At 41.8% G+C, this 16,349-nt stretch overlaps 1 protein-coding gene across 4 annotated transcripts in view; it reads right to left on the bottom strand.

Annotated features, from left to right (window-relative positions):
* ltbp1 (latent transforming growth factor beta binding protein 1) overlaps positions 1-16,349 on the bottom strand; it is a 109,479-nt gene that overhangs the window by 24,833 nt on the left and 68,297 nt on the right. For 3 of the 4 annotated variants that reach the window (XM_076076684.1, XM_076076686.1, XM_076076687.1), the window contains 4 exons: positions 14,489-14,662; positions 2,535-2,621; positions 1,697-1,822; positions 573-698 (listed from right to left, as the gene is read on the bottom strand). In XM_076076684.1, coding sequence (XP_075932799.1) covers positions 573-698; positions 1,697-1,822; positions 2,535-2,621; positions 14,489-14,662 — 513 coding nt within the window. The remainder of the gene's footprint in view (positions 1-572; positions 699-1,696; positions 1,823-2,534; positions 2,622-14,488; positions 14,663-16,349) is intronic. The other variant, XM_076076685.1, reaches the window with a different exon arrangement.

Below are 16,349 nucleotides of genomic sequence, written 5' to 3'. Positions count from 1 at the left end.
TTGCTTCGCACTCATCCACGATGACAGTATGTTTCAGGGTTGACAGCACAGATGGGCCAGAATCGGACAATTCTTAAATGTAATTTAATTTCTTCATGTATACATTTTTTCACTGTCAATTTCATTAAAATGATTAAGGATCCCATGGTTAATATAGCGCAGACTATAGCAAAATGATCATAAAGCTGATCTCCATCTTCGGTTTTCCTGGTAGAGTGTAATGAACAATGGAGGCAGTAGGGACACTATTGGCAAGGCTATAGGCTTTTGTCTCGATTATTACCTATTGAAGGCCAGTTATATCACTTACACTGGATGATTTAACACGTGTTTTCATTTCCCAGGTGATGGGCAAAGTGGAAAAAAGCAAAAGGCATCTCACTTTCATAAAAAACATTGTTAGATGGGCGAGATGGATGGGCACACTTAACCAAGTTCTAATTACATCAGTTTCTGTTGCAAATGTTGGGTGCGTGTTACATACAGCATGTGTGTTGAGGTATGTTTGTGCATGAATAGGAATGTGTGTGAGAAAGATACGAGCTCTGGCAGCATGAGTTGAGGGTACGTACCAAAACAACTGTTTCGCTCCTCATTGACAAGGAATCCCTGCGAACACACACACAGAAAACTGCCCTCTGTGTTCTCGCAGCGACCGCCAAAGCACAAAGATGTGCTTTCCAAACACTCATCTACATCTGGACACACAAACCAGAGCAAACAACATGTGTCACTTTGTTGTATAAAATGTACATTTAAAGAAAGTGTCAAAATTACAGAATTTTTCATACAGAGATAAACCAGGGTAGTGTTTTGTTGATGGCAAGATCTGCTCTGTTCCCCCACCAGAAGATGATATAACAATCTTGAACAAATTTGAGTGAACTGGCTACTGCCTTCCACAATGGCACACTGCCATTCTAATGAAAGTTGCTCACTGAGAGCATACACAAAGAAGTTGGGACTCCTTCAGCATGTTTTGGGCCGTAGAGTATGCACACTACTGTCCTTCTCTGCCCGATTCACTTCACCCATATGAAAACATCAACAAATTGACATGTCTTTTAAGTAACTGTGGTCCCCACACCTCAGAGTCATGTTCACAGTCTCTGGGGTTTGATAATAATCTAACAGAAAGAAAGCTCATTATAGCCCCTAGAAACAGAGCCAGGCTGTGTGCCAAATTTGATATAGTTAAAATTGCAGGTCATGAAAATTAGGAACATTTACTTTGTGTTGCACACATTAAGAAATGACTCTTTGAATTACCACAATGTGAGCTACTAGGTCCAACAAAATGGAACAGTTACAAAGTATATACTATTTTTGGGCCATTCATACATGGGGGGGGGACTGTAATCAGGTTTCTTGGTGAACCTGCATGATTTTGTCTGATTTCGTATGGAATTCACTGGCACTGATGACAAGCATTAAGAATAACTTTATAGAAATCTTCTCAGTGACGGTCTTGTTTACTTCTGTAAGTGTTAGAGCGGCATCCGTATTATTTGGAGACTGTTTTATAACCAGTTAAAAGTTCCTCACAGTAACTTTAAATGTAAATGAATAAATGGGTGTTCATTCAATCCAATGTAATAAACCCAATAGTCCATGGGTTTATCCTTAGATGTATGACAAAATGAATGTACATGAAAAGGAAAATGACTGGCTTTGAGCACTGGACTGGATTCCTCACCTATACAGGTGGTTTGGGCGTCATCCAGGCGGTATCCCTCATCACAGTGGCAGGTGTAACCCTCAGCTGTGTTGTAACAAATCCCCATGCCACAAATATAAGGGTTGATCTGGCACTCATTTACCTCTGGGCCAGAAGAAAGAGGAGAGTATTAATACAACAGCAGTTTTAGAACTAGTAATGGGTCCCACAAAATACTATAAAGAGCCATGAAGAAGCTCAGCAAACTTCAGTTCAATGAATGAGAATCTTTAGTTTCATGTATTGTTATTTTTTAACTGTCATTTTAACACAGCCAACCAGTTGCCTTGTTTCCATTCATTTAAGTTGATGTCTCAACAACAAAACATGAAGACTATCCCCAAAATGAATAACTGATACCGTGCAAGCTTCTGTATATGCCTTATTGTTCTAGCTTTTCATTAAGACTTGCTTAAAGATCAACTGGTAATGTTCCCTCTTGAGTTAAGCACTTTGGCCCAAATACTGCATCAAAAAACACTGTAGATCCTTGCAGTCTGTGTAACTATCCTTGTGTGCTGCCTTAGCGAGACTCTAAAGGCATGCACACACTACATTAAAACAACAAAAGGGAGGAGTGAAATCAATTAATTACAAAAGAATTACCCTTCACGGTCTTCAATAACTTATTGTTTAGTTAGCAATCAAGCATCTTAGCTTGCTAATTAACAAGTTAGAAAGCCAACTAGCTAGGATGGCCATGTATTTGTCAGCTGTTCTTCACCTGTTCACTAACTTAAAATAGAACTTTTAAGGCAGACAACAATATCCCAGAACAGATGAGGCGAAACAAAGGACAGAGAAAATAATGTCTTACCTGCTGACTGGGTGGGAGCGATGTCCTGGCCTGCATTAGATGGGAGGATCTCCACTGGTGTAGGAGGAGAGTTCCTCTCAACAACTTCTAATGAATGAAGAAAATACACAGTAATACGCATGTTAAAGTTTTGCTTTTTAATATTATATATTTTTTAATTCATAGACCAAGGTGCAGTCTCAATAATAATATAATATTGTACAATTATAAGCATAATCTGCATCAAAAGGGATGTAGTTTCTTCTGTACAGTCATCAAATATTCCCAATAATGTTTGCACACCTTATTTTCTCCACACACATGAAAATGCAATTCATTCAATCAGCAGCAGTTTTGTGAATGAAAATGCACCGATTACAGCATAGGTCAAAGTAGGGCTGCACCATATTGAAAAAAACTGATATACAGTATATTGTGTTATAATATTCCTTTTGTATCAAGCAGCAAAAAAGTCGTAGCGTTAGCCAACATCGCACGTCCCACAATTTGACTTTTGCTCATGCGCACATCTCATTGTCAATGCTGAAACTATATAAATGGTCAAATGGACTGTACTTAGCACTTTTCTAGTCTTCCCACCACTCAAAGCTCTTTAACACTACATGTCATCATTCACCCATTCATACACTGATGGCAAGGGCTACCATGTAAGGTACCACATGCCCAACAGGACTATTTAACATTCATACAACATTCACAAACCGTAGCCAACCGTAGGCACAGCTACGGGAGCAATTTGGGGTTAAGTGTCTTGCCCAAGAACACATCAACATGGAGCCGGGAATCTAACTGCCGATTCTTTGATTGAAGGACGACCCTGCTCTTCCACTGAGCCACAGTCGCCCATATTGTGCATCTGTAGGAATGACGGAGAATGACGATTCCTTCACAGGGAGACTACAGGTATAACAGTACAAAAGTGCTATGCAAAAGGGCAACGCTTGTTGAACCTCTGAGTAGAAGACCTCATTACCACTACGAGCCGCTTTCAGGAGCAATGCGAGGCTACAGTGGGCAGATTATCACCAAAACAGTGAAAGAGTAAAAAGGCATCACTTGGTCTGGCAAATTGGGTTCTGGTCAGACATGGTAAATTGAGAGTTAGAATTTGGCATAAACAATAACAAATGCAAGGTTTCAACTTGGTTTGTGTTAAAGAGGCCGGCCCATGGTGCTGGACTAACAGAGTGGGTTTATTGCACAAAATAGACCTTTAATAACAGCTGATCTTTATTTGAATCCCACAGCAAACCTTAGCACTGTTGCTGACCAGGAACATACTTCAAGAAGGGTAACCTGCCATGTCACAACTTCAGCATGGTTCTACAAACATTTAGTCCAGTTATTTTATCAGTTCTCACATCTTAATCTCCTACCAAAGCACTTGTTTAAGTTCAACAAAAAATGGTATTATGAACATACAGTTGATAAATTACAGAAACTAAATGTTGTTCTGGAGACCAACAGGGATTGTGTTTGGTAGCAGGCAGGTAAACCTAATAAGATGTCCAATCAATAGTAGTCACTGTACATCATTATAAAACTACACACTAATAAGAAAATAAATCAGCCATTCACATTGATTGTTGTGGGTTTGTTACTGTGCTTTTCAGTAATTCTAGGTGCCCTGACTAAGTTTTTGTCACGGTTTAGGCTTTGCCCCCTGTGTTTCCCGGCTTCCTCCTGTATCTGTGTCTGATTGTCTCCTGATTGCTTTCATTCACTTCACCTGTGTTCAATCACCTCCCCCTAGCTTTTTCCTCTGCCAACCCCACACTGCACTCATTCAACTCCTCTGCCTGCAACCTACTCATCACCCCACACATATACTCCCCTGCTTTCCCTATTCTGGTTGTCAGATCGTTTTTGTTCTTCCCCCTGTGTGCTTCATGTTCCGGCCTTGCTCCTCCCCGTGTGCTCATCGTGTCTCCAGTGTTTATCCCTCGTGTTGTCTCTCTACGTTCCATGGTTTGTGACTTTGCCTTTTTTTCAGTTTGGATTTTTGCCCACTCCCTGTTGGAGTTGTTTTCAGTTACTGTGTTTGATGGCTTGGACCCCAGTAAAGATACCTAGTCTTCCACTTCACCTTGTCTCCTGTGTCTGTTTCTGCGATTGAGTCTTAGCTGAACCTGAGAGAACGTGACAGTTTTGGCCTGTGAAGAAGCTGCATTCACATCTTCTGCTCTTCGCTGCATGCATTGTCAAATGTATCTCCCTTGGGGCAGTCGGACCAGTTTAGCGATGGATGGCAGACACGCATGCAATCCCATAAATTATATAAATCTATCATTATATAAATATCAATTTGACTTTATCTAATAATGGGGACTAGAAAGGAACATGTGCAGCTTGACAAACTCATCACAAAACCTCCAGAAAATTGGCAGCTCCATCAGTAAAGAAGCGCCACTGTTCTGAAAACATGATTGTAGCTTGAAATGATTAAACATTTGTCATTCTTAGCTGTACTTTAGCACACCTTAGCATGCATTTTTCTCCGTTCTTTGCAGAAATTATACGTGTGCTAATGTTAGCATTCCAATATTACAACAGAACTGGAAGTGAAATAACTATTGTTGAACTTGAGGAAAGCAGAGTTTGACAAAGTACTATGAGCTTGACAAGCTGTGTCTGAGATGTCCTAAACTGCCAACCACAAAGTTTAGAGGGTAGCGAAGCAGACACCTGGGTAGGCTGCCTCGATCCTGACAGTGGATACACCTGGAGATAGCTGGGGCTGGATAGGTTCAACTACTGGCCTATTACTAACCATAGGAACTACCAGCTCCTTCAATGACAAGACACAGACAATAGTACCAAATGGACACGGTCAACAGAGTACTGTATGCATTGCATTCAGTCTATCATTTCGGCTCTGCACACTGCATCTATCATGCAATACAAGCGTTGTGCTATGAAGCAGATTAGCATTCAGATTGCATGACAACTGACTGCAGTTTGAATACAGGGCAAAAACGAACAGCTCAGCGAGCAAGCCAGAGAGCAAACAATGCCTGCCACTTCTGCATAGACTTCTGTCTGGATATTTTAGTGTCAGGGATTTATATCTATTTCTGGTACTTACATTCACATATACACAAGATTTTTACATTGCTTTGTGCTGACCAGCTGAAAGTCATGCAGCAACGTTGCTGACTGACATGCAAAGGTGATTCTGCAATGCCTCAGCGGCTAAGGAGTGTCTGTATGCATGCAAACTGCTGCTACATATCTGCTCTATAAAGCGCCCAACCTACCTGATCTGGTGAAGTTGCTGCTACTGACCACAGAAAAACAGAAACAAAAACGTTGAAATGTAAGTTTCAGTTTCACGGAAAATTCAGTGTCTGGTTGTTCAATGGCCCCCAGTTAAAAAGGGGTGGTGGGCTTCAGACAGTTCATAAAACTAGTTTGTTTTTTAAAGCAAAAATAAGAGAGTGAGAGAGAGATATGAAAAGTACAGTATGAGGATATCTATATGCCAATACTGAATTTGAAGCTCAAAAATGGTATTGCCAATGAATATTACTTTACAACAGTTGCTCCATTTAACGTAATTTCCTGAACAAACCACGCCCACTTCCGGTCTTCTATGTGAACACAGAGACAGATAATTTAGTTAATTGAACAGATACATATAATAACGTCTCTGTACACCTCTAGTTTGTAACATAATATAATCTAACTATCTTGGGTAGGTTGGTTTCAAGGTTACTGACAGTTGTTTCTATTATTTTGTCCACACTATTTATACCAATGATGGGGAGGAGTTATTGCACGAGTGTTGAATGGACTGTATTCATTTTAGCAAAGTGTACCCAATAACTGGCAACTGAGTGAATGTCATGTTTTTCTCACATTCTCACAAAGTTGTTGTGTGGAGATTTCCCAACAATGTCCATACCCACAAATCTGAACAGCTTATGTCTGCAGAGTTTGATTAAATAATCATGTGACGATAGTTTATAATATAATTATTATGTGATCACAAGAAAAAGCAATTAATGCCTGATATGTGAAACACCTTCATTGCAAAAATACCAGACTTTACCCAAAGTAATCCCTTTACTAAATGCCATATAATCATTTCCCATGTTCTGATAAGGTCAAAAAGGTTGCAGACCCCTTTCTTTGTTCTAAAATATTACAACACTAAGGATATGAAAAAAAATCCTCTTATATTTATTCCATCCAGCTCATGTTTCTGCAGTGCCAATATACCAATGTGTGCGGCTGCCAGGAGCGAAATTCCTATCTGGTGGTATACAAAAACTAATCTGTACAGTTTTTGGGTGGTGGATTTCTATCAGATAGTTTTTAGAGGCATGTCTGGTGTTGCGAGAAAATTCCTCCTCCTGTGTTCCGTTCAAGAGAGGCTTAGGAGCAATTTGGACTCTGGTTTTGGCTAAGATGGTGGCTTTCCCTCATGCTCTGAATATTAACGGGAGGCTCCTCTTCTTCATCTCTCAGCTTGTTTATCTCCCACTCTTCTGAAGGGCTGTGAGCTGGCCTGTGTTTGAAGGAAATGTGAAGTGAGCAAAAGCCCTTTAATCCTTGTCACCTACAAACAAATGTTACATGAGGGATGTAAAAGAAGTGAGTTCCTAATCACATATAGGAAAGATCATAAGTCAGGATTTCGAGTGTTACTTTGGAGCTGAAATTTGCAACAGTGAGATTGTTGTTCATCCCTCAGTGTAGACATTTATCAGTGGGACACTGGCATTGTGAGGCTGATAAATTAAGACCACGCTTCAAACAACAGAGGGAGGGGTGTGGGGTATATTTGTAATACTTACTTTGTTACTTTTTATTCATTGCAGAAAAGCACAAAAATGCATTTCAATTACCTCTTACAGCATTGCCAAAATGCAATCCCTCACTGGTGTTGATTTCTTTGAAAGTATGTTCAGTCACTTAAAAGCATGCCAGATGGAAGACAGCTGAACAATATTAATGTCTCAGTATCCAACTGTTGAAGGGTAAATTCTGTAATCGACAGAATTAGACTGTGGCTCGAGTTGACTTCTAGCTGAAAGGTGACGGTTCCTCCCCATGATGAACATAAGCACTTTCTCTGTTTTTGTTTATTTGTTCAGTTTTCTGCTCTCCTTCCCTGGTCCCATTCACCAGGGAGGAATTCTTGAACATCAAACGTGTTGTTGGATAGAGTAATTTCTTCCAGCCACAAAGGTTTTTATGACAGACCGGTCTTGAGTTACCCTCTCAAGAGGCGGTTCTTGCAGCAGGTCACAAGACACACTCGCCAATGATGCTTGCCTGTGGGAACTGCCATTGGTGCTCAAGGCCTTGGTGAAGGATCCCTTTGAGCCTCTGGAGTGCTCCTCTCTGAAGGCGAGAGTGTGTGTGTCGGTGCACCCCAGTTGCTTGCTAGTTCTTGGTAATAGCAATGAAGCTACTCTCAGACCAAATCCTGTCTTAGTTCAGGGTAGTAAGATGCTTTGCCAAGTTTGAGCGTTTAAGCCTGTTATGTTGAACGCATTGGCTATAAAGAATTAGGTGGGCTGTAACTAACCTTTAGCCAGTGAGAATCACCGTGGTTTGGCTCGATGTTATGTTGAGAAAGGGCTTGCATTCATCGGGCTCCACCCACTGTATCCACAGAGTCTAGTAGAGGCGATTGTGGCTAAGTGGACAGCAGGGCCGTCTTTCAATCAGAGGGTTGGCGGGTCGAACCCCGGCTCCGACTCCGCTAGTCGCATGTCGATGTGTCCTTGAGCAAGACACTTAACCCCAAAATTGCTCCCGTAGCTGTGCCTACGGTGTAGAAATGTGATAGACTCTGAATTGTAAGTCGCTTTGGATAAAAGCGTCTGCTAAATGACTGTAATGTAATGTAATGTAGAGGGCGGAGCCTCTGAGAGTTAGAACCAAGCCGCAACCTCCGGGGCTGAAAAAAGAAGCCAACGCGGAGCCACTGCAGTTCATCAAATGGCCACTTGAGGCTGGCACCAAAAACGAGCCAACCCTTATAGACCCCCATGTTAAAATGCCCAAATTAATAGCAGAACAAAACATGCCCGGTACAAAAAATGGTTTTGGTTTCTATAGCTAATATATCATTCATGCTATTCAACTGCACGTTGGGTGAATACAAAAAAAAAACTCATCCAGTAAAATTACATTAAGTTATGCACAATTAAGCCGAGCTGACAGACATGTGGGTGCTGTCACAGCCGCTAGCTGTCAGCTGGGTGTCACCTCAGCTACTGTGGCTCAGTGGTAGAGCAGGCTCATCCTTCGATTGGTGGTTACCAATGTCATGTCTCACCGCCTGTCTTGGGGAGATAAAGGCGTGGATGAGCAACAACTTTCTCCAGTTAAACAGGAGCAAAACCGAAGCCCTCCTTGTTGGCACTCCACACCAGGTTCATTCATCCTCCATAACTCATCTCACCTTCGACGGTCAGGTCATCCCCCTCTCCTCCAGTCACTAATCTGGGAGTTAGGTTTGACCCTTACCTGACCTTTAATGACCATTTAAAACACCTGTGCAAAACCTCGTTTTATCATCTCAAAAATATCTCCAAACTCCGCCCCACTTTAACCCTGTCAGATGCAGAGAAGCTCGTCCACACCTTTATCTCCTCAAGACTGGACTACTGTAACTCACTCTTCACTGGGATCACTGCCAAGAACATCCAGAAGCTGCAATACATTCAAAACAGCGCTGCCAGGATCCTGATGAGAGTCCGGAAGTATGAGCACATAACACCCATTCTGCACTCACTACACTGGCTCCCTGTCTCATTCCAGATTGACTCCAAAGTCCTACTACTCACGCATAAATGCATAAATGGACACGCACCTCCCTACCTACAAGAACTCATCACTCCCCAAATCTCCACCTGCACCCTCAGATCATCAAACAACTCGCTCCTCCGGGTTCCCAACACCAAGCTCCGCACCATGGACGACCGGGCCTTTGGCTCGGCAGCTCCACGCCTATGGAACAGTCTCCCTGACCACCTAAGGGCAACACAGACACTGGTCTCTTTTAAAACTGGCCTAAAAACCTTTTTATTCAGGAAGGTTATTTCTTTTGTGTTTCTGTTCATTGACTGTTTTTTTTTTTATGCTTACTAGTTATTTTATTATAGTTTGTTTTAACTATGTTTTTTACTATGAACTGGCTCTGTGGCAATTCTGAGATTTTTTAAATGAAAAGTGCGTTACAAATAGAATGCATTATTATTATTATTTCCGTGCTGTTGATGTGTCCTTGGGCAAGACACTAAACCCAAATTGCTCCTGCAGGCTGTCAGTTAAGAGTCCTGATGGGCAGGTGGTAGCATGGTAACCTCTGCCATCAGTATATGAATGCGGGTGAATGATGACATGTAGTGTCATCATGCTCTGAGTGGTCAGAAGACTAGAAGCTATGTACAAGTCTATTTACCATTTACCTCAGATAATTCAAGTAACTGAACCTCGCCTCGTGTATGTGCTGTTGATGTTGATTATTAAATATCTTAACGTTCAATGTATTTTGTATAGCCCAAAATCACAAATCAAAAATTTGCCTCAGAGGGCAAATGCATTTTATGTGACAAATAAATTGCAATGGCAGCCGAGATCAACGAGACCACACGGTTAACGTTAGGCGGCTAGCAATAAAGAGTAATATATCGCCACGGTTCTTATTAGCTTGTCAAACTTAGTTAGCTTGGTAGCTTCCAGCTAGGTGGGCATGTTTAAGCAACCAGCCTTCACTCGGGCTGCCTCAGCTCCAGCCATACTACACCGTGCCCATTTTTGGATTAGACTTTGTCGTCACTAACAAGATGGTGACAGTTGGAGAAACCTTCAGAAACCTATGGGTGGTCAATGGTTAGAAAAAAGGTTACAATATAGCAGTAATATAGTTCTATAAGTACAGGTAGTGCCCTCTACCAAGGGGCCCTGTCGGTCCTACACCGATCAGTACTGGTGTAGTGGGGTCCACACGTACTCGGTTAAGCAGGTCCTGATTGACCAGCTCCATTAATGCAAATTTTCAGTGGGTGAATGCATGCTTGTGATTGGAGGAGACTTTTTATATCCGCCAGGAGATAACGATATCAGTCGTGTGGGAATGAGTGCGTGCATAGGTGTGCCTGCCTGACTGCTGACTTCTCACTCACTACTCTTAACCAGACCCAGGCTGGTAGGGGCTATATGTGAGACACAGTAGGGGGATAAATATGAGAAGCAAGAGACACAAGAACTTGACTTGGGTCTTGAGGAGCTGCAGTGTTTATTCATGGTCAAACTGCTCATTTCAAAGCTATCTGCTCTGATCCACTGTCACTCTCGCTCAACCACAAACTTGCTACACCAACACTACACTGAGCTATTCCTTTAAGTAGTACTATCTTGTTCCTAACCAACAGTGGGGTGGGGGCGAGGAAACACAACTAGAATCCCTTTGTATGTTTGTTCAGTTTGATTTCAGAATTAACGACACGACACGGTTCGATCCCCGGCTCTGCTAGTCTATGTTGATGTATCCTTGGGCAAGACTCTTAACCAAGCAGCTCCCTCAGGCTGTTCCTGCGGTGTATGAATGGGTATGAATGATTAGAAAGTCCTGATTGGCAGGTGGCACCTTGCATGGTAGCCCCAGCCATCAGTGTATGAATGGGTGTGAATGGGTGAATGATGACATTAAGTGTTTGAGCGCATTGAGTGGTCGGAAAACTAGAGAAGCGCCATACAAGTACAAGTCCATTTACCATTTAACCTCGGTTGGAGGGTTCATGGGAGTTTTACCATCCAGTCTAAATGTGTTTTTTGGACTTGGAGAAGGCCTATGACCGAGTCACTTGGGGAGTCCTGTAGAACAGTGATTTTGAACCGCTGTGCCATCGTCAGGTGTGCCGTGGGAAAATGTCCAATTTCACTTAATGAGTCCAAAAAAATATTATTTAGTTGTTGCAAATACTTTGCCATTGTTGAGCGTCTGAGCTGCAATATAGTGGCTGGCTAAGTAATACATGTTCTTCCATGCCAGTGGGTGGCAGTAGGTAGCGCAGTAATGACGTGTTAATTTAGGACAGTAGAATGAAATGACGAGCGGGACGAGACGAGCAGCCATGGAGAAATATTTGAAAAGGAAAAATGCAGACTCTGAACTGGGCAAAATAACCCAGCTGAAAAGCCTAGTAAGGATCAACACATTTAGAGACTTGTCATTAAATTGTCAGCATATATCCGGCCCTCGGTACGACGACCCGCCAGAAAATATCATATGTTTATCATAACTGGCCCGCCACACCACAGAGCTCCGGGACGAAAAGTGGTGATGATAGCTGGCTTTATGTGCAACATAACGAAGCATCTCACTGCGCTAAACCTCCAGCTTCAGGGACGGGGACGTGTGATCACAGACATGTGTGATCACAGACATGTGTGATGCAGTAAAAGTCTCCACTGCTGTGTTCCCGACTGCGCATTCTGCTGATAAACTGGGCGCACTTGGCACAGAGTTCACCCGGCGATTTGCCGACTTTGCAGCTCAGAAATTTAAATTTGAACTGCTCAGCAATCCGTTTGCAGTTGACGTGGAAAGAGCACCTGTGGAGCTGATAGACCTCCAGTGTAATGACACTGAAGACAAAGTATGCCTCTGAGGGCGCTTCACAGTTTCCAAGCTTTACCCCCGAAACGATGCCTTAACTCCGCCTACATGCTGCTCAAATGTTCTGCATGTTTGGAAGCACATACCTGTGTGAGCAGCTGTTCTCTGTGATGAAGATGAACAAAAACCCACACAGGAGTCGTCTCACTGATGCACCTTCACTCCATCGTGAGGGTTTCCACAGAACCTAACCCCAGATATGAATGAACTAGCAGCCAAGAAAAGATGCCAAACATCTAGCTCTGGTATGCATACAATAATGTAGCCTACCTAAACATGTATTATTTTTGCACTTTGTCCAATATCCCTTCTATCCTGTTTATTAAATGGTGACTCTATTTGGCCCTCAACGTAGTCCCAATTTCTTATTTTCGCCCTCTCTGTGATTGAGTTTGACACCCCTTACATATATGCTGTATTATGCTAAAAGGTGTCATTTTGTAACGTTTTTGGTTGTTGGTGTGCCGCGGGATCTTTTTAATGTAAAAAATGTGCCGCGGCTCAGAAAAGGTTGAAAAACACTGCTGTAGAAGGTACTGCAGGAATATGGGGTACCTGGGTTGTTGCTACGAGCCATACGATCCTTGTATAACCAAAGTGAGAGCTATGTACGGTTACTCGGCACAAAATCAAGCACGTTTCCAGTTTGTGTTGGCCTCCACTAGGGTCCATTGTCACCAATCCTGTTTCATGGACAGGATTTCAAGGCGCAGCCTGGGGAGGAGAGTGTCCGGTTTGGAGACCTCAGAATTCAATCTCTGCTTTTTGCAGATGATGTGGTTTATATTGGCTCCTTCAGAACGTGACCTTCAGCACACACTGGAGCAGGTTGCAGCAGAGTGTCAAGAGGTTGGGATGAGAGTCAGTACCTTCAAGTCTGAGGCCATGGTTATCTGCCGGAAAACGGTGGATTGCACCCTTTGGGTTGGGAGTGAGACACTGCCCCAAGCAAGGGAGTTTACGTATCTTGGGGTCTTGTTCACGAGTGAGGGTAAAATGGAGTGTGACATAGACAGGCGATCCGGTGCGGCGTTGTGAAGAGACAGCTGAGCCGCAAAGCAAAGCTCTCGTTTTACCAGTCCATCTACCAGTCCATCTACGTAGTGACCAAAAGACTCAGATCGCAGATACAAGCGGCCAAACTGAGCTTCCTTCATAGGGTGGCTGGACTCAGCCTAAGAGATAAGGTGAGGAGCTCAGACAAAGGGAGTTTGGAGTAGAGCCGCTGCTCCTTCGTGTCAAAAGGGCCAGCTGAGGTGGTTCGGGCATCTGATCAGGATGCCCGCTGGACGTCTCCCTTCAGAGGATTTGCTGACAAATCCAACTGGTTGCTGGGGAGTTACTGGGGAGAAAGCCGTTTGGACCACGACCCGGATGAGCAGAAGCTAATGGATGCAGCTCTGGATTGTTTTTGCACTAATTTCCTTAAATATAGATTATTGCAATTTAAAGTAAACTACTAAACCAAAACCCTTATTTCATCTACAGCTAGAGTAACATGCTGCTGCTCTGTTGCTTATTAAAACAGGAAAGAGAATATTATACCCAGTCTTTCTACATAATTAGCATCTTACAACTTGCAGCATTGATGGTGAAACTTTATAATGATTTGGCCTCAAAAGATATTTAAGTTTTAACATTCCAAACACAGTGAGATAGATAAACCGAAAAGGTTCTAATGATATTACCAAAAGTCTAGACTGAAGACCAAAGGACACATCTTTTGCATTGTGGTCCTTCAAATAATATAAAGGCCTACCTTAAATAATTAGAAAGAATATGTCTAGTGTTGACAAATGTGATAACGAGGGAGGAGTTTAATATTTGGGGATGGCGGTGGTTTTGAGCCACAGATCCATTTCATTGCCAGGGATAGCTAGATGTGTTGCGGGCAACTGGTCTGCATCCTGGGCACCTTCCTTTATAAATGCTTTGGTCATGGAGTGATCTTGGTCCACAATGAAGGGACTACATTTCCCTGCTGGACAGGAAATTATTGGGGTTACCCAGGAAAAGCTGGAAGAAGTTGCTGTGTGAAAAGATGTTTGGGCTGCTTGTCTCACTTTGTTGCCATCGCAACCCTGACTATAGAACAAGTGTCTCAGAAATGGAGAACACTTGGATGCTATAATTTTGAAGCTGCACCAAAGTTATTATTTGGCATTTGATTTCATTAATCTGTATTACAAACATTCAACAACAACAAACACACAAGCGGCTTGTGCTAATCTAGTTTTGATATGTGTGCCACACATATCAACTTAAAGTAAATCAACTGAACATGCACTGGTAATGTTAAATGGTAGAAACTCACCTGGTATAATCTCTTCTGGTTTCCCAAAGGCCTCCACTGGTCTCTCTGGTGTTGGCAAGGGTTGGGGGGGTAGTGGGTCATTGGGCTCCTGGTAAGTGATGACTGGCTTATTGACAGGCGGATTTGGTAGAACAGTGTAACCCATTCCACCCGGACAGATGTCTTTGAACTTCGCTACAAAATAAAAAATAAATAGTCCTATCATACAAGTGAAAACAAGAAGTGTAAAAAATAATTATTTTCAATAGTAAACCGGCAATATTCTTGATGTTAATGTTAATGACTTTATGATCTCTGAGATTGTAGTATTCACAGCTACATGTTGCAAGGATTCTGGCAATGCTGATTTTAACTAGTAAATAATCATCATATAATATAAAAGTTGGGTACTAGAATAAAACGTCTAGCACAATTTCTAGAAATGTTCTTGAATGTTAGAATGTGGTTTAAGGTAGATACAGAAAACATGACATGTACAATGTTCAGATTGTGTTTTGCAGCTTATCTCAATAGCAATATGAATTATACCAAACATTCCTGATAAACAGACAAAGACACAGTCGTGTCTGCATGAGTGCACTCAACATTTTAAATAGATCTCCCAACTTGTTCAAAGCAGCAGATATTACAACACTGCTGTATCATTTCTACCTCTCTACTGTTACACCACTGTAATTCAAAAGTTAATTTGTTAGCCTTAATTAAAGAACTGTGATGTTTTTTCCAATAACACTTCTCCCATGTGATGAGATAACGACAAAAGGAGAAAAATAGATACAATCACAATTCAGTGACTAAGTTCAATAAAATAGTCCATTCCCATTGAGAGATGGTGGTGAAAGAACTCACTGACATCACTCTGCAGTGCACATCTCTTATTTAAGTATTATAGTTCTTAAAGTTTCCAATAGTCCAGTTTTGGAAAAGGCAAGAATCTGAGTTTTTCCAAACCAAGCATTCTCCCTCAAACTTAAGCTGCACCACAGTTGATAAACCTAAAATACCTGGAGACATTCAGTGTTAAAGACAAATCTGGCTGATCAAGTTTGCATTTCAGTTAGTTGTTTATCTAAAAGGATTTCCACTGAACATTCGGCAGGTCTGCCCATTAACCCCGTTGATGTACTGCATTATTCAACAACCTTTCCCTGAGACATCACGGGGATGTCAAGTCAATAACACCTACCATAGACTATATATATATATATATATATATATAGACTATATACTATACTATATGCTGATGATGTATCCCCGTTTTTGACGTCCATCAGAAACCTGTTTCTATGAGCTTAGCAATAAAAAATGATTTAGCTTTATTCGAAGGAACATCAAATTCAGTATGTTTTAGCCTTCTTCCTGTAGTTACAATTTAATAAGAATCATGAGAGTATACAGTTTCAAATCAAACTAGTCAGTGTTCTATGGGTAACTATTCCATCATTTCTATAAAACAAAACATAATAATAATAATGTGCACAGTTATGCTCAGGAACATTACCATTAGCCCTAGAGACCAGTAGGTTTAATTCCACTCCAGAGGCGGACAGAATCTGTTTGCTGTGTGAGCTCGGAGAAATTGAGAATGAGGTGCACTTTTTGTTTTACTGTCCTATCTACGAGGACATAAGGGATGTATTCTTTAGAAATAATGACTTCCATTTATGTTGATTTCTTTTGGCTGGATGGTTATGAAAGGAAAAGGAACCTTATTTGTAGCAGATTTTATTTGCCAGGCCTAGGAGAGAAGGCAGAATGTTGTGTTTAAGATCGAGCGGTGAAGTAACCTGTAATTTTGTAATTGAATGAAACGTGTGTCTACTAAAGCTGTATTTTTGGGCTTTGGGCACATTATGTGCCC

The sequence above is a fragment of the Anarhichas minor genome, unplaced genomic scaffold, assembly GCF_050575085.1.
Source record: "Anarhichas minor isolate MPS153535 unplaced genomic scaffold, ASM5057508v1 ptg000058l, whole genome shotgun sequence".
Classification (NCBI taxonomy): domain Eukaryota; kingdom Metazoa; phylum Chordata; class Actinopteri; order Perciformes; family Anarhichadidae; genus Anarhichas; species Anarhichas minor.
This window is presented reverse-complemented; position numbering and strand designations above follow the sequence as displayed.